General features: G+C 47.8%; 1 protein-coding gene across 3 annotated transcripts in view; it reads left to right on the top strand.

Moving 5' to 3' along the window:
- The first annotated feature begins 652 nt into the window (after window positions 1-652).
- LOC138281257 (SPRY domain-containing SOCS box protein 3-like) overlaps window positions 653-16,285 on the top strand; it is a 189,857-nt gene continuing 174,224 nt past the window's right edge. For 2 of the 3 annotated variants that reach the window (XM_069219590.1, XM_069219587.1), the window contains exons 1-3: window positions 2,701-2,934; window positions 14,701-14,874; window positions 15,750-15,881. In XM_069219590.1, coding sequence (XP_069075691.1) covers window positions 14,703-14,874; window positions 15,750-15,881 — 304 coding nt within the window. In that variant the 5' untranslated portion in view covers window positions 2,701-2,934; window positions 14,701-14,702. Of the gene's footprint in view, window positions 952-2,700; window positions 2,935-14,700; window positions 14,875-15,749; window positions 15,882-16,285 lie in introns of those variants that run through there. The other variant, XM_069219589.1, reaches the window with a different exon arrangement.

Below are 16,285 nucleotides of genomic sequence, written 5' to 3'. Positions count from 1 at the left end.
CATCTACCTCAGAGCAGCACCCACCCTCCACCTCAGAACAGCACCCCCTATCCACCTGACAACAGCACCCTCCCTCCACCTGACAACAGCACCCTCCCTCCACCTCAGAGCAGCCCCTCCCTCCACCTCAGAACAGCACCCTCCATCCACCTCAGAACAGCACCCTCCCTCCAGCTCAGAGCAGCCCCCCCATCTACCTCAGAACAGCACCCCATCCACCTCAGAGCAGCACCCCCCATCCACCTCAGAGCAGCCCCCCCATCCACCTCAGAACAGCCCCCCCATCCACCTCAGAGCAGCCCCCCCATCCACCTCAGAGCAGCCCCCCCATCCACCTCAGAGCAGCACCCCCCATCCACCTCAGAGCAGCACCCTCCCTCCAGAGTTCAGGAAAGGGCTCCAGACGCGGTCCTTCGACCGACACACCGAGGAGCCGGACCCAGCGCCTTGATGTCCTCAGCTATACAAATCCTTGATTGATTGACTGGGCACTGTTTGACAGACTTCCAGATACGTGGGCATTGTTTGCCAGGCTTGCAAACACTTGGGCACTGTTTATCAGGCTTTCAGGCGCCTCTTGGTAGGCCCGCAGTCAGGCGAACTGCTGCTTCACAGACTTCTAGGCACTTAGGCAGTGCTTTACGGGCTTCTGGTCACCTGGGCACGGGGACACAGGCTTCCAGGCACTTGGGTGCTGCTGACGGAGTTCCGGGCACACTATCCGTGCGTCAGACCGGATCTTCAACAAGGCAGAGTCGGTCTAACTTTCTAAACTAGTTAACAAGCGGGTTCTCCTGGTTCTTGTGAACAGACTCACGAGGACACTGGTGAAGGGAGTCACAAGAGACATTCAGCCTCAGGGGTCGTTATTCAAACAGCTTCGCCCAACTCTGGAGAGACGTGCGAGTCGCAGAGTGCTTAGAAACCCTGAGGTGCGCTTCGTGGCACTAGGTATGTGATCGTCCTATCAATACTAACCAATAAGCAGGGCCACTGAAGTTATGCGGCACGGGAATGCCGATATTATGCGACAGGGTTGAGTAAATTATGTGACAAGAAAGGGCGAATGATGCGGCATAAAGCGGCACATTTTCTGATAGTATTACATCATTATATTCTCATGTTTTTTTAGACATGATAACTTTGTCTTGCCGTAGGTTTCACCTCAGTACCAGTATAACATCCCCCAATATAGCAATAATGATCAGAAAGGTGGCAGTCCAGATATGCAAAGGGCCTCCCACTGCGCGGCAACACGTCACTGCATGCTTAGTAACTTTTGAATTATTTGAGCTACAATGTTTTTGTGTGAAAACCTGTAGATTATTAAACAGATGATGAATTATGTGGCAAATGAATAATTATGCAAGAAAATGCGTCATACTCGCATAGTTCCAGTGCCCGACGGTAAGATAGCTCGATGGGCTAATGCACAGATTGCTGAGATCTGGGAGTACCCCGAAGGTACCAGCCTGGGGTTCGGGCTGCATTTTACTTGTCAGATCCGAGCAGCACAGAGATGGGTGAAAAGTGCCACGTTGTAAGCACCCAGAGACAGGCAGGTGTGGGCGCTATATATACCTGTAGTAATTATTACTAACCAGTGGCTGTGTCTGCGCAGCTTTACCCTCCTGGGGCCTTTCTCCTCTTATTGTTCCCCATCTTGGCCCCCGCGAGGGGCGTGGTTTCTTTGTGAGCAGGTGCAGTGGCACCGGGTCCGCTCAACCCTTATTTTAGCTGTGTTTTATGATTCAAATAAACGAGGTGGGTGGGGGAGGGGGGGTCCTTCCTTGCACTAAGGCCAGTGACGTAACGTATAATAGCCCCGCTCCCCTTGACTCTTGTGAGACCCTCTATATCTCACAGATATTCATTGCCCTGGGGCTGAATGCGCCCCCAGCTGCAGCCGCACAGTGACCCCAGGGGTGGGCAGGGGTCGCAGAGGGCACATCATGGGGGGTGGGGGCGATCTAGCTGCCCCCCTCCCGGTCACGTGTGATGAATGTCCAGTGGTGCTGCCCGACAGCTTCCCCTGGAATCAAAGAAAGTGCCTTAGAGCGTGTTGTCAGCATGTACCTGTATAGCGCCTTGGTGTGCAGCCGTAGCGCTTTAAGACTGAACTCTGTGGGCTGCGCCGCATGTGAGAAGTGCCCCCCCATCAAGAAAGTGCATGGCATGGAGGAAGGGGCTGAGGGGCTACCTGGTGGAGGGGAGTAAGAAGGAGAGGTGAAAGGTCACTCCGCCGTATGAGCTGATCTAGTTCCCGCACCTACCAGTTTATTTATAGACTTGTTTTGGTAAAGCGCCCACACAGCCGGCTTTAGGGCGCTACCACAGGACGAGCGGGTGTTAAAGTGCCCCCCTACATGGACGGGGATGACGTGCGGGAGGTGGGCGCTATACCGTGTTAATGAAGAGCATTACTGCCCTTCACGGGGGGGGGCAGCGACCCCCCCCCCCCCCCCCCGGACAGTGCCCAGCTCCCCTCCCGCACCAGGGCAGTGACAAGGCCCATGTCAGGTTGATACCCGGCCCTGTCTCCGCACAGGGGGTGTGTGTGATGCCCCCCCCCCGACCCCACATGCCCCCCCGACCCCACATGCCCCCCAGCTGCTTCCCCTTTAACACGAGTTTGTTTTTCTCGGGATTGACTCGGATTAAGTCTTGAAATCCTTGTCCAATCAGGGGCTGCGGCGCGGGGGGGCTGGGTTTATTCGAGGCTCCCATTGGCTGCGACAGCAGGAGCTCGACCAATCAGAGCCTCCGGCCCGCCCAGTGCTCTCAGTACACACTGTTAGCTCCGGGTCTGAAGTTTGAGTCAGAGCGAGCAGGAGGCGGAGGACAACAAGTACTGAAGGACAACTACAGCAGCACATCAACAACAACACAACAACAGCACAACAAGGGATCAGAGGCACCGGGACAGGAGACCAGGTGAGACAGCAAGAACCACAGCACAATAATAACACAACAAGGGACCAAAGACACAGAGGGGGGGGGACCAGGTGAGACAACAACTACAGCACAACAACACAACTAGGGACCAGGGCAGGAGACCAAGTGAGACAACAAGAACCACAGCACAATAATAACAAAACAACACAACAAGGGACCAAAGACACAGAGGAAGGACACCAGGTGAGACAATTACTACAGCACAACAACAATAACACAACAGGGGACCATGTGAGACGACATCAATTACAGCACAACAACAACAACAACAAGGGACCAGAAACAAATCAGGTAAGACGACAACAACTACAGCACAACACAACAAGGGACAAGAGAGACCAGGGAAGGAGACCAGGTGAGACAACAACTACAGCTCAATAAGAACACAATAACACAACAAGGGACCAGAGACACTAGGGGGCAGAGAGCAGGAGACAACAACTACTACAGCACAATAACACAACAAGGTACAAGAGACACCCGGGCAGGTGATAACAAAAACTATAGCACAACAACACAACAAGGGGCCAGGACAGACCAGGGGAGACGACAACAACTACAGCAGCACAACAACAACACAAGGGACCAGAGGCACCAGGGCAGGAGACAAGAAGAACCACAGCACAATAATAACACAAGGGACCCGAGACACCAGGGCAGGAGACCAGGTGAGACAAGAAGAACCACAGCACAATAATAACCCAACAACCCAACAAGGGACCAAAGACACAGAGGAAGGACAACAGGTGAGACAACAACTACAGCACAACAACAATAACACAACAAGGGACCATGTGAGACGACATCAATTACAGCACAACAACAACACAACAAGGGACCAGGACATACCAGGGGAGACGACAACAACTACAGCAGCACAACAACAACACATGGGACAAGAGACACCAGGACAGGAGACCAGGTGAGACAACAAGAACCACAGCACAATAATAACACAACACAAGGGACCAAAGACACAGAGGGAGGACACCAGGTGAGACAACAACTACAGCACAACAATAACACAGAAAGAGACCATGTGAGACAATATCAATCACAGCACAACAACAACACAACAAGGGACCAGGACAGACCAGGGGAGACGACAACAACTACAGCAGCACAACAACACATGGGACAAGAGACAACTGGACAGGAGACCAGGTGAGACAACAAGAACCACAGCACAATAATAACACAACACAAGGGACCAAAGACACAGAGGGAGGACACCAGGTGAGACAACAACTACAGCACAACAACAATAACACAACAAGGGACCATGTGAGACGACATCAATTACAGCACAACAACAACACAACAAGGGACCAGGACATACCAGGGGAGACGACAACAACTACAGCAGCACAACAACAACACATGGGACAAGAGACACCAGGACAGGAGACCAGGTGAGACAACAAGAACCACAGCACAATAATAACACAACACAAGGGACCAAAGACACAGAGGGAGGACACCAGGTGAGACAACAACTACAGCACAACAACAATAACACAACAAGGGACCATGTGAGACGACATCAATCACAGCACAACAACAACACAACAAGGGAACAGGACATACCAGGGGAGACGACAACAACTACAGCAGCACAACAACAACACATGGGACAAGAGACACCAGGACAGGAGACCAGGTGAGACAAGAAGAACCACAGCACAATAATAACCCAACAACCCAACAAGGGACCAAAGACACAGAGGAAGGACAACAGGTGAGACAACAACTACAGCACAACAACAATAACACAACAAGGGACCATGTGAGACGACATCAATTACAGCACAACAACAACACAACAAGGGACCAGGACATACCAGGGGAGACGACAACAACTACAGCAGCACAACAACAACACATGGGACAAGAGACACCAGGACAGGAGACCAGGTGAGACAACAAGAACCACAGCACAATAATAACACAACACAAGGGACCAAAGACACAGAGGGAGGACACCAGGTGAGACAACAACTACAGCACAACAATAACACAGAAAGAGACCATGTGAGACAATATCAATCACAGCACAACAACAACACAACAAGGGACCAGGACAGACCAGGGGAGACGACAACAACTACAGCAGCACAACAACACATGGGACAAGAGACAACTGGACAGGAGACCAGGTGAGACAACAAGAACCACAGCACAATAATAACACAACACAAGGGACCAAAGACACAGAGGGAGGACACCAGGTGAGACAACAACTACAGCACAACAACAATAACACAACAAGGGACCATGTGAGACAACATCAATTACAGCACAACAACACAAGGGACCAGAGACAGATCAGGTGAGACGACAACAACTACAGCACAACAACACAACAAGGGACCAGAGACACCAGGGCAGGAGACCAAGTGAGACAACAACTACAGCACAATAATAACACAATAACACAACAAGGGACCAGAGACACCAGGGGGCAGAGAGCAGGAGACAACAACAACTACAGCACAACAATAAAACAAGGGACCAGAGACACCAGGGGGCAGAGAGCAAGTGACAACAACAACTACAGCACAATAACACAACAAGGGACCAGAGATACCAGGGCAGGAGAGGACAAAAAGTATATCACAACAAGGGGCCAGAGACATCAGGGCTGGAGATGACAACAACTACAGCAGGACAGCAACAACACAACAAAGGACCAGAGACACCAGGGCAGGAGATGACAACTACAGCACAACAACGCAAGGGGCCAGAGATACCAGGGGAGGAGACCAGGTGAGACAACACCTACAGCACAATAATAACACAACACAAGAAGGGACCAAAGACATCATTGGGCAGAGAGCAGGACACAAGAACTACAGCACAACAACACAACAAGGGACCCGAGACACCAGGGGAGGAGACCAGGTGAAACAACAACATACGGCATAACAAAACAACAAGGGACTAAGACACCATAGGAGGACACGAGGTGAGACAACAACAAATATAGCAGCACAACAACACAACAAGGACCAGAGACACAGGGGGAGAACACCAGGTGAGAGAACACCAACTACAGCACAACAACAACACATCAACACAATAAGGGACAAAAGACACCAGGGGAAGAGACCAGGTGAGACAACAACTACAACACAACACCACAATAAAAAGGGACCAAAACACCAGGGGGCAGAGATCAACAAGGACAGCCACTACAGCACTACAATAACACATTTCCCCACAGATACATTTTCAACTTCTTGATAGCCTATACTCAATCTGGTGTTTCTCTTTCTAATGTGCAATAAAACATTCTGCACTTTTGAGCATTATTGAAAAGAATGCAACGTATATTCTTTTCCTTACACTATTTGACTAAACACTGCACCTATTTGTGTCAAACTGGCATCTACTGTTATTAATTTCTTCCCCTTTGGATTATATGTTTGTAATGCGGGTGCTTTTAATATTGCATTTTTGATCTCTTCAAACACATTCCCTTGTTCAGATCCCCATTTAAACTTTGCTTTTTTCCTTAGTAACACTCTAAGTGGCTCATGAGGTCAGCATAACCCATGATAAATCGTGAGTAATATTCACTTAACTCAAGGGATGATTTAAAAGTATATTCATCATTAGGAATGGGTGCCTCACGATTTGCTTTAACTAAGTCCTCTTTTGTTTTTTTACCCTCAGAAGAAAGTTGTGTTTTAAGTATTCAATTTCTGTACATAAAAAAATTACATTTAGACTTACTTACAGTTATGCCTTTTTTTTAAAGAATTCCCAGAACTCTATTAAAACTTGAATTCTGTTCAGAAATGGTTACGTGTAACAAACAATGAGGCAGGTACCCTCTAACCCTTTGGACCAGGGTAGTAAATGTAAATAAATTAATGGTCAATCCAAGGGGGAAGTAACCTAGACTTCTGCGGTGATCTAATGACTAAAATAATTCTAAGTGTACAAACAATGTAACATCAACAGAAATTTATTGCATTGTATATTTCTTTAAACATGTTATTCTAGACACAAGGTTATATTTGTCTGAATAGGTGCTCCTAATAAAACAGTGAAAGTGATAAAAATGTGCAGATAAGTGAAGGTGTTATATACAATATGTACAATGGGTGGTTTTAGGAATATTTTGGACTTCTAGTGGCTCCGTCAGTCCAGGAAGCCCTGAAGTCACATAAGATTTCTTTACAGTTCTATATTCCACACTCAAAGGTATGTCGACGTTTCGACCCAATTGCAGAAACAAATCAAAGGTGGGTCATCATCAGGAATGGGAACATTCAAGTCGGTAGCACCTATGGGTAGTGTAAATATCAGAGTTACTAAAGGTCTGATTAATCTGTTTCTACTATTATTTAGAGGGGGGATTAAGCACTCACCTAAGATCCAGTGTAGGAATACGATCTGGTGGTCTGGGACATCTTCCTGGTAGGAAAATGACAATTGATGTGGTACTCTGTTTATATATTAATTATGTAGAATGTAATCATAGGGTGAAACAGTGACTGCTTACGTGTTATGTAGTTCACTGTATCCCGAGGACGTGGTCTGGGAGTCAAATAATGATCCAGTGGTCAGTGTTGTGTCTTCCAGGTCATAAAAGCACAGAGAGCCATTCATAAATGAAATCCAGGGCTCACGATATCTAAAAGACAATAGTCATATAAACTAGCTATTGTTTAAGGATGTGTGTAAGGAAATGCCTCCTTGGCATGGTTACCCCTGACTTTTTGCCTTTGCTGATGCTAAGTTTTGATTTGAAAGTGTGCTGAGGCCTGCTAACCAGGCCCCAGCACCAGTGTTCTTTCCCTAACCTGTACTTTTGTTTCTATAATTGGCCCACCCTGGCATCCAGGTAAGTCCCTTGTAACTGGTACCCCTGGTACCAAGGGCCCTGATGCCAGGGAAGGTCTCTAAGGGATGCAGCATGTCTTATGCCACCCTGGGGACCCCTCACTCAACACAGACACACTGCTTGCCAGCTTGTGTGTGCTGATGAGGACAAAACAAATAAGTCGACATGGCACTCCCCTCAGGGTGCCATGCCAACCTCACACTGCCTATGCAGTATAGAAAGGCACCCCTCTAGCAGGCCTTACAGCCCTAAGGCCGGGTGCACTATACCATAGGTGAGGGCACCAGTGCATGAGCACTGTGCCCCTACAGTGTCTAAGCAAAACCTTAGACATTATAAGTGCAGGGTAGCCATAAGAGTATATGGTGTGGGAGTCTGTCATGCACGAACTCCACAGCACCATAATGGCTACACTGAAAACTGTGAAGTTTGGTATCAAACTTCTCAGCACAATAAATGCACACTGATGCCAGTGTACATTTTATTGTAACATACACCCCAGAGGGCACCTTAGAGGTGCCCCCTGAAACCTTAACTGACTATCCGTGTAGGCTGACTGGTTTTAGCAGCCTGCCACACTAGAGACATGTTGCTGGCCACAGGGGGAGAGTGCCTTTGTCACTCTGTGGCTAGTAACAAAGCCTGTACTGGGTGGAGGTGCTTCACACCTCCCCCTGCAGGAACTGTAACACCTGGCGGTGAGCCTCAAAGGCTCACCCCCTTTGTTACAGCACCACAGGGCACTCCAGCTAGTGGAGTTGCCCGCCCCCTCCGGCCACGGCCCCACTTTTGGCGGCAAGGCCGGAGGAGATAATGAGAAAAACAAGGAGGAGTCACTGGCCAGTCAGGACAGCCCCTAAGGTGTCCTGAGCTGAGGTGACTCTGACTTTTAGAAATCCTCCATCTTGCAGATGGAGGATTCCCCCAATAGGGATAGGAATGTTCCCCCCTCCCCTCGGGAGGAGGCACAAAGAGGGTGTACCTACCCTCAGGGCTAGTAGCCATTGGCTACTAACCCCCCAGACCTAAACACGCCCTTAAATTTAGTATTTAAGGGCTCCCCAGAACCTAGGAACTCAGATTCCTGCAACCTAAGAAGAAGAGGACTGCTAAGCTGAAAAACCCTGCAGGGAAGACGGAGACACCAACTGCTTTGGCCCCAGCTCAACCGGCCTGTCTCCCCACTTCTAAAGACACTGCTCCAGCGACGCTTTCCCCGGGGACCAGCGACCTCTGAATCCTCAGAGGACTGCCCTGCTCTAGAAGGACCAAGAAACTCCTGAGGACAGCGGCTCTGTTCACCCAAGACTGCAACTTTGTAACGAAGGAGCAACTTTAAAACAACTTGCGTTTCCCGCCGGAAGGGTGAGACTTGCTACTCTGCACCCGGCGTCCCCGGCTCGACTTGTGGAGAACAATCACTTCAGGGAGGACTCCCCGGCGACTGCGAGACCGTGAGTAGCCAGAGTTGCCCCCCCTGGGCCCCCACAGCGACGCCTGCAGAGGGAATCCCGAGGCTTCCCCTGACTGCGACTGCCTGCTCTTCAGATCCCGACGCCTGGTAAAGACTCTGCACCCGCAGCCCCCAGGACCTGAAGGACCCGAACTCCAGTGCAGGAGTGACCCCCAGGAGGCCCTCTCCCTTGCCCAGGTGGTGGCTACCCCGAGGAGCCCCCCCTTGCCTGCCTGCATCGCTGAAGAGACCCCTTGGTCTCACATTGAAACCTATTGTAAACCCGACGCGTGTTTGCACACTGCACCCGGCCGCCCCCGCGCTGTTGAGGGTGTACTTTCTGTGCTGACTTGTGTCCCCCCCCGGTGCCCTACAAAACCCCCCTGGTCTGCCCTCCGAAGACGCGGGTACTTACCTGCTGGCAGACTGGAACCGTGGCACCCCATTCTCCATTGAAGCCTATGTGTTTTGGGCACCACTTTGACCCCTGCACCTGACCGGCCCTGAGCTGCTGGTGTGGTAACTTTGGGGTTGCTCTGAACCCCCAACGGTGGGCTACCTTGGACCCAAACTTGAACCCCGTAGGTGGTTTACTTACCTGCAAAAACTAACAAACTCTTACTCCCCCCTGGAACTGTTGAAAATTGCACTGTCTAGTTTTAAAATAGCTATATGTGATTTATATGAAAACTGCGTATGCTATTTTGATTATTCAAAGTTCCTAAAGTACCTACCTGCAATACCTTTCATTTGAAGTATTACATGTAAATCTTGAACCTGTGGTTCTTAAAATAAACTAAGAAAATATATTTTTCTGTACAAAAACCTATTGGCCTGGAATTGTCTCTGAGTGTGTGTTCCTCATTTATTGCCTGTGTGTGTACAACAAATGCTTAACACTACTCCTTTGATACGCCTACTGCTCGACCACACTACCACAAAATAGAGCATTAGTATTATCTCTTTTTGCCACTATATTACCTCTAAGGGGAACCCTTGGACTCTGCATACTATTCCTTACTTTGAAATAGTGCATACAGAGCCAACTTCCTACAGTGTGCTAGTCAAGTAAAGTGGTAAAAACTAAATGTATACACTTACTGGTCAGAATTAATCAGGGGACTACATTCTAAGGGCCAGGACGAGTCATCAGGGATCTCCTGGCATCACACAATGGATCGTGTATTCCTTCGGTACAAGACGCACGTATAAGCGACGAGTCCGCTTAAGTATGCAATCGCTACCATCTTGGAGCGAGCAACTTCTTCAGGGATTGGTCCAAATGTCCACCAATCAGCATTCAGGAGCTCGTGTTGTCGAGTTGCATTTGAAATCCGTCCGCCGGCTCGTGGACCAGGAAGAGAAGGTTCCCTTTCTGGTCCGCTATAGGCGCGCCTGAAAGTAAGCGCGTGTGTGTTATGAGGTATCTGAGCGGGGAGGGGCCTTTCTGATTCGTGTTATCAAGACATGTTTAATGTACATATATACAATTTGAAAGAGGACCAAAATTGGTTGTATTAGTGAGGAAATCGCACAGTATACAATGTATTGTGCATGTACTCGAATTACGAATACGGGCCAATGTCGGTCGTGTTAGCGAAATGCGGTCGTGGGAAGCAAAGCACACTAATTGTAGTATGGAGTATTTCGCATATATTAAGGAGTGCGGATCTAGAATGGTCGGTGTGTCGACCAGAGGGGCGGCCTGAATGAGGTCGTGAAGAATAACGTCATGGGGTGCTATCCATAAGTATATCAGGGCCCTGTATTTGATATTTCAAACAAGCTGGTATGCGGTGACAGTGAAGCTTAGACGGTCCGTGGAATAGAGGTAGAAGCTTGCTTGAAACATGAAATACTTATGGATAGCACCCCATGGCACCCCGTGGTGTTACTCTTCACGACCTCATTCAGGCTGGCCCTCTGGTCGACACACCGACCATTCTAGATCCGCACTCCTTAATATATGTGTAATACTCCATACTACAATTAGTGTGCTTTGCTTTCCACAACTGCATTTCGCTAACACGACTGACAATGGTCCATATTCGTAATTCGAATACATGCACAATACATTGTATACTGTGTGATTTCCTCACTAATACAACAAATTTTGGTCCTCTTTCAAATTGTATATATGTACATTAAACATGTCTTGATAACACAGATCAGAAAGCCCCCCCGCTCAGATACCTCAAACACACAAGCGCTTACTTTCAGGCGCGCCCATAACGGACCAGAAAGGGAACCTTCTCTTCCTGGTCCGCGAGCCGGCGGCCGGATTTCAAATGCAGCTTGACAACATGAGCTCCTGAATGCTGATTGGTGGCCATTTGGACCAATCCCTGAAGAAGTTTCTCGCTCCAAGATGGTAGCGATTGCATACTTAAGCTGACTCGTCGCTTATACGTGTGGCTTGTACCGAAGGAATACACGATCCATCGTGTGTTGCCAGGAGATCCCTGATGACTTGCCCTGGCCCTTAGAATGTAATCCCTTGATTAATTCTGACCAGTAAGTGTATACATTTAGTTTTTACCACTTTACTTGACTAGCACACCCTTAAACAATGGCTAGTTTATACGACTATTGTCTTCTAGATATCGTGAGCCTTGCATTTCATTTATGAATGGCTCTCTGGGCTTTTATGACCTGGAAGACATAACACTGACCACTGGATCATTATTTGACTCCCAGACCACGTCCTCAGGATACAGTGAACTACATAACACGTAAGTGGTCACTGTTTCACCTTATGATTACATTCCACATAATTAACATATAAACAGAGTACCACGATAATTGTCATTTTCCTACCAGGAAGATGCCCCAGACCACCAGATCGTATTTCTATACTGGATCTTAGGTGAGTGCTTAATCCCTCCCCTCTAAATAATAGTAGAAACAAATTATTCAGACCTTTAGTAACTCTGATATTTACACTACCCATAGGTGCTACCGACTTGAATGTTCCCATTCCTGATGATGACCCACCTTTGATTTATTTCTGCAATTGGGTCGAAACGTCGACATACCTTTGAGTGTGGAATATAGAACTGTAAAGAAATCTTATGTGACTTCAGGGCTTCCTGGACTGACGGAGCCACTAGAAGTCCATAATATTCCTAAAACCACCCGTTGTACATATTGTATATATCACCTTCACTTCTCTGCACATTTTTATCACTTTCACTGTTTTATTAGGAGCACCTATTCAGACAAATATAACCTTGTGTCTAGAATAAAATGTTTAAAGAAAAATACAATGCAATAAACTTCTATTGATGCTACATTGTTTGTACACTTAGAATTATTTTAGTCATTAGATCACCACGGAAGTCTAGGTTACTTCCCCCTTGGATTGACCATTAATCTATTTACAGAAATGGTTACAGCATTTAAAAAAATGTTATCCTGAAATTTCTGAACACCACCCAAATCCCTAAATTGAACATCCATTAATTATTTTAAATACACTTGCAGCAGATGCAAGTCCAAATGGTAACTACACATATCTGTATGCACCAACTGGTGATACAAATGTGGTATAATCCTTGGATGATGGTGAGAGTTTTACTTGATGATTGTAGGAAAATGCCACTATTTGCATAGTTACCCCCTAACCTTTTGCCTTTTGTTGATGCCAGCTTTGATTGAAAGTGTGATAGGACCCTGCTAACCAGGCCCCAGCACCAGTGTTCTTTCCCTAACACTGTACCTTTGTCTCCACAATTGGCACAGCCCTGGCACACAGATAAGTCCCTTGTAAAAGGTACCCCTGGTACCAAGGGCCGTGTGGCCAGGGAAGGTCACTAAGGGCTGTAGCATGTATTATGCCACCCTGGGGACCCCTCAGTCAGCACATGCACACTGCCTCACAGCTTGTGTGTGCTGGTGGGGAGAAAAAGACTAAGTCGACATGGCACTCCCCTCAGAGTGCCATGCCCACAACCCACTGCTTGCGGTATAGGTAAGTCACCCTTCTAGCGGGCCTTACAGCCCTAAAGCAGGGTGCACTATACCGCAGGTGAGGGCATAGCTGCATGAGCACTATGCCCCTACAGTGTCCAAGCCAATTTTTAGACATTGTAAGTACAGGGTAGCCATAAAGAGTATATGGTCTGGGAGTTTGTCAAACACGAACTCCACAGTTCCATAATGGCTACACTGAATACTGGGAAGTTTGGTATAAAACACCCTCCTTGTGCCTCCTCCCTTTGGGGAGGGGGGGATATCCCTAATCCTATTGGGCTAAATCCTCCAAAGCTAGATGGAGGATTTTCTAAGGAGGGGGTCACATCAGCTCTGGTCATCTTAGGGGTGAACCTGGCTGAGGGGGTGACTCCTCCTTGTTTTTCCCATTATCTTCCCGGACTTGCCGTCAAAAGTGAGGGATGTGCCTGGTGGGCAGGCCTCTCCACTAGCTGGAGTGCTCTGGGGCGTTGTAACACCAGGCTTGAGCCTTTGAGGCTCACCGCCAGGTGTTACAGTTTCTGCAGGGGGGAGGTGTGAAACACCTCCACCCAGGACAGACTTTGTTCCTGGTCACATAGTGCACAAAGGCACTCACCCCATGTGACCAGAAACTAGTCTGGAAGTGGCAGGTTGGCAGAGACCGGTCAGCCTCTGGTGTAGTATATACAGAGCCAGCTTCCTACAATGATACGCTGATTTAAGGTCAAGCGACAAAAAATATTTTGACCCTTTAGCGGCAGCTAATATTTCTTGAATTTTTGGTAACGGGTGGGAATATTTTTGGTTAAAGATCTTAAATCAGCGCACAATCTTATTTCTTCATTTTCTTTTTGGTAATTACCACTGCTGAAACCCATCCCGAAGAGCCAGCAGGTTCAATTATGCCTTCTTCACATAACTTAGCAAGTAATTCCTACAATTCTTTCCTTACTGAAAGGGGCACAAGTCAAACTGTACAGCAGGTTACTGCTTAGTTATTTTTCGGTACATCTTCAATAGTTAAACCCAACAATTTAATTATTTTCATTACCCATAAATGAAACAGGCAAATCTCCCAACACGATAGGATCAGATCATCCTGGTTTAAGTATTATCATACCTAGTTTACACAGGTCTTGCCAAACAACAATATTTCTTCTGTTTTTCACTACATACATTTTTGTTTTGATAATACGGCCTTTGAACTCTAAAGTGTCATTAAAGTATCCTAACATATTAATATCAAAATCTCCAAATGCTTTTGGATCTACATCACTTTTTGTGAACTATACATTTTCCATAAATTACAAAATGTGTAATCTGTGAAAATAGTAATAGCGGACCCTGAATCGACCATAATATTTAGTTCTACCTTACCAAAATGAACTACTCCAAGTGGCACTCTAAACTTAGTTGATTTGACAATAATTGAAGTATTGTAACTGCATGCGCAAAGTGTCTTAAAGCACTGCTTTCTCTCCTCCAGGGATGGCCCCCTTGGCAGTGCCAGTGACTGCAGGATATATGGAGGAGCCCTGGGTCTGGGACACCAACGCCAAGTCACCTGCTGCAGAGCTGTCCTCCTGCAAACAAGCTGTGTACTTCCACATTGACCCTGTTGTAGAGAGCCAAGGAACTGCAGGGGTCCGGGGCACCAAAGGTAGGCACCAGAATTCTTGAATCAGTCACTCTATACTCATACGTCTACCTTATCTGTCCATGTCCAGACACACAGGAGCAGTTTTATTTTTGTCTTCACCTGAGGGTGCCTGTGACTTCATATGGATGGAATCTGGGGTAGTAGTCCTTGCTGGAATGCCGCTAAATTGAATAATTTGCATATGGCTGTTTCATTCTAAAATGGCATACATGAGCTATAATAGATGGAATGCTACCCAGCAGAATTCCCAGCGGGGTGATGGGTGGAATGCTAGAGTGGTGGGCTCAAGCATTTCCACCCATCACCTTTTTAATGTTGGACTGAGCCCCTTAGGCGATGCAGGTTTGTCCAGATGTGGGTTCCGAGAATGCTGTTGTATGGTTTCAAGCTAGAGTCCCTTAAATGTGTTTCCTTAGTCACGTGCTGCGCCTTGGATCAGAACCCAAAGAGGTCTCCTGCCCAATTCTTGACCTCTACACCCCTAAAGCTTCGGAGATGCTGGCTGGTGGTAAAGATGTCTTCACAGTGATTGTACTGCTCATAGCCATTGCCCCTGGTTGTTCCCACTGCCTGCCTTGAGCTCTGCCTTCAGGGCCGAAGTCTAGGCACCATCCTGCTACAGGTCAGTGTACCTGGGGGTGCTGTCAGCAGGGTTGGTCTCTTAGATTTAAACGAGCACTTTCTGCCCTGGCCGGCAGGTGGCGAGTGTCCTAGCTGTTGGACGAGAAAGACCAGATTTAGGGCTACTTGTGTCCTCATGAAGTAATGTTGTCTTTTCTGTAACTTTCAGGTGATGGTCCTCCACAGGGTACTAATCTGTCCCTCTCGCCTTCTCCTTCCCTCTTCATACACCACCCTCCCCGTCCCACGTTCAGGTTTCACCCAGGGGGAGCACTACTGGGAGATCGTGTTCCTGGAACCGCCCTACGGACTGTCCGTCATGCTGGGAATCGGGACGCCACAGGCGCTGTTGCATGCTGGGAATTACACCTACATTGACCTGCTGGGTATGTTAAAGAACTTTTTCTCCTACAAGATTGTTGGGTTATTGAGTAATGAGAATAATGTGTGGAAAACACCTCAGGATGGTGAGAGAATTGCACCCCTGCCCTGAGTGCCCAACTGTATTGTTGTCTGGGTCCCAAGTGCTGATTTTTTGTCACGGCCGAACACTTATAATGTGTGCACCACGACATACGTCTGTCTCTCAGATTATGTTCTTGTTGGACTGGGAGGGACGTCCAAAGCATGCCGTCATTGTAGTGGGCGGCTGCCGCCTTCACCTGGAGTTAAGCAGCACAAGCACAGTGGCGGTAGGATACCGTATAGTGATCAGTAGTAGTGAACAGGTCCTTTTCACCCCGTGTCACTGGAGTGACGCCTTCAGTCTCACTCACCTTTTTAAAGATTC

Source organism: Pleurodeles waltl, unplaced genomic scaffold (assembly GCF_031143425.1).
Source record: "Pleurodeles waltl isolate 20211129_DDA unplaced genomic scaffold, aPleWal1.hap1.20221129 scaffold_84, whole genome shotgun sequence".
Taxonomy (NCBI): domain Eukaryota; kingdom Metazoa; phylum Chordata; class Amphibia; order Caudata; family Salamandridae; genus Pleurodeles; species Pleurodeles waltl.
The sequence above is the reverse complement of the archived record's forward strand: the minus strand, read 5'-3'. Positions and strand labels throughout refer to the sequence as shown.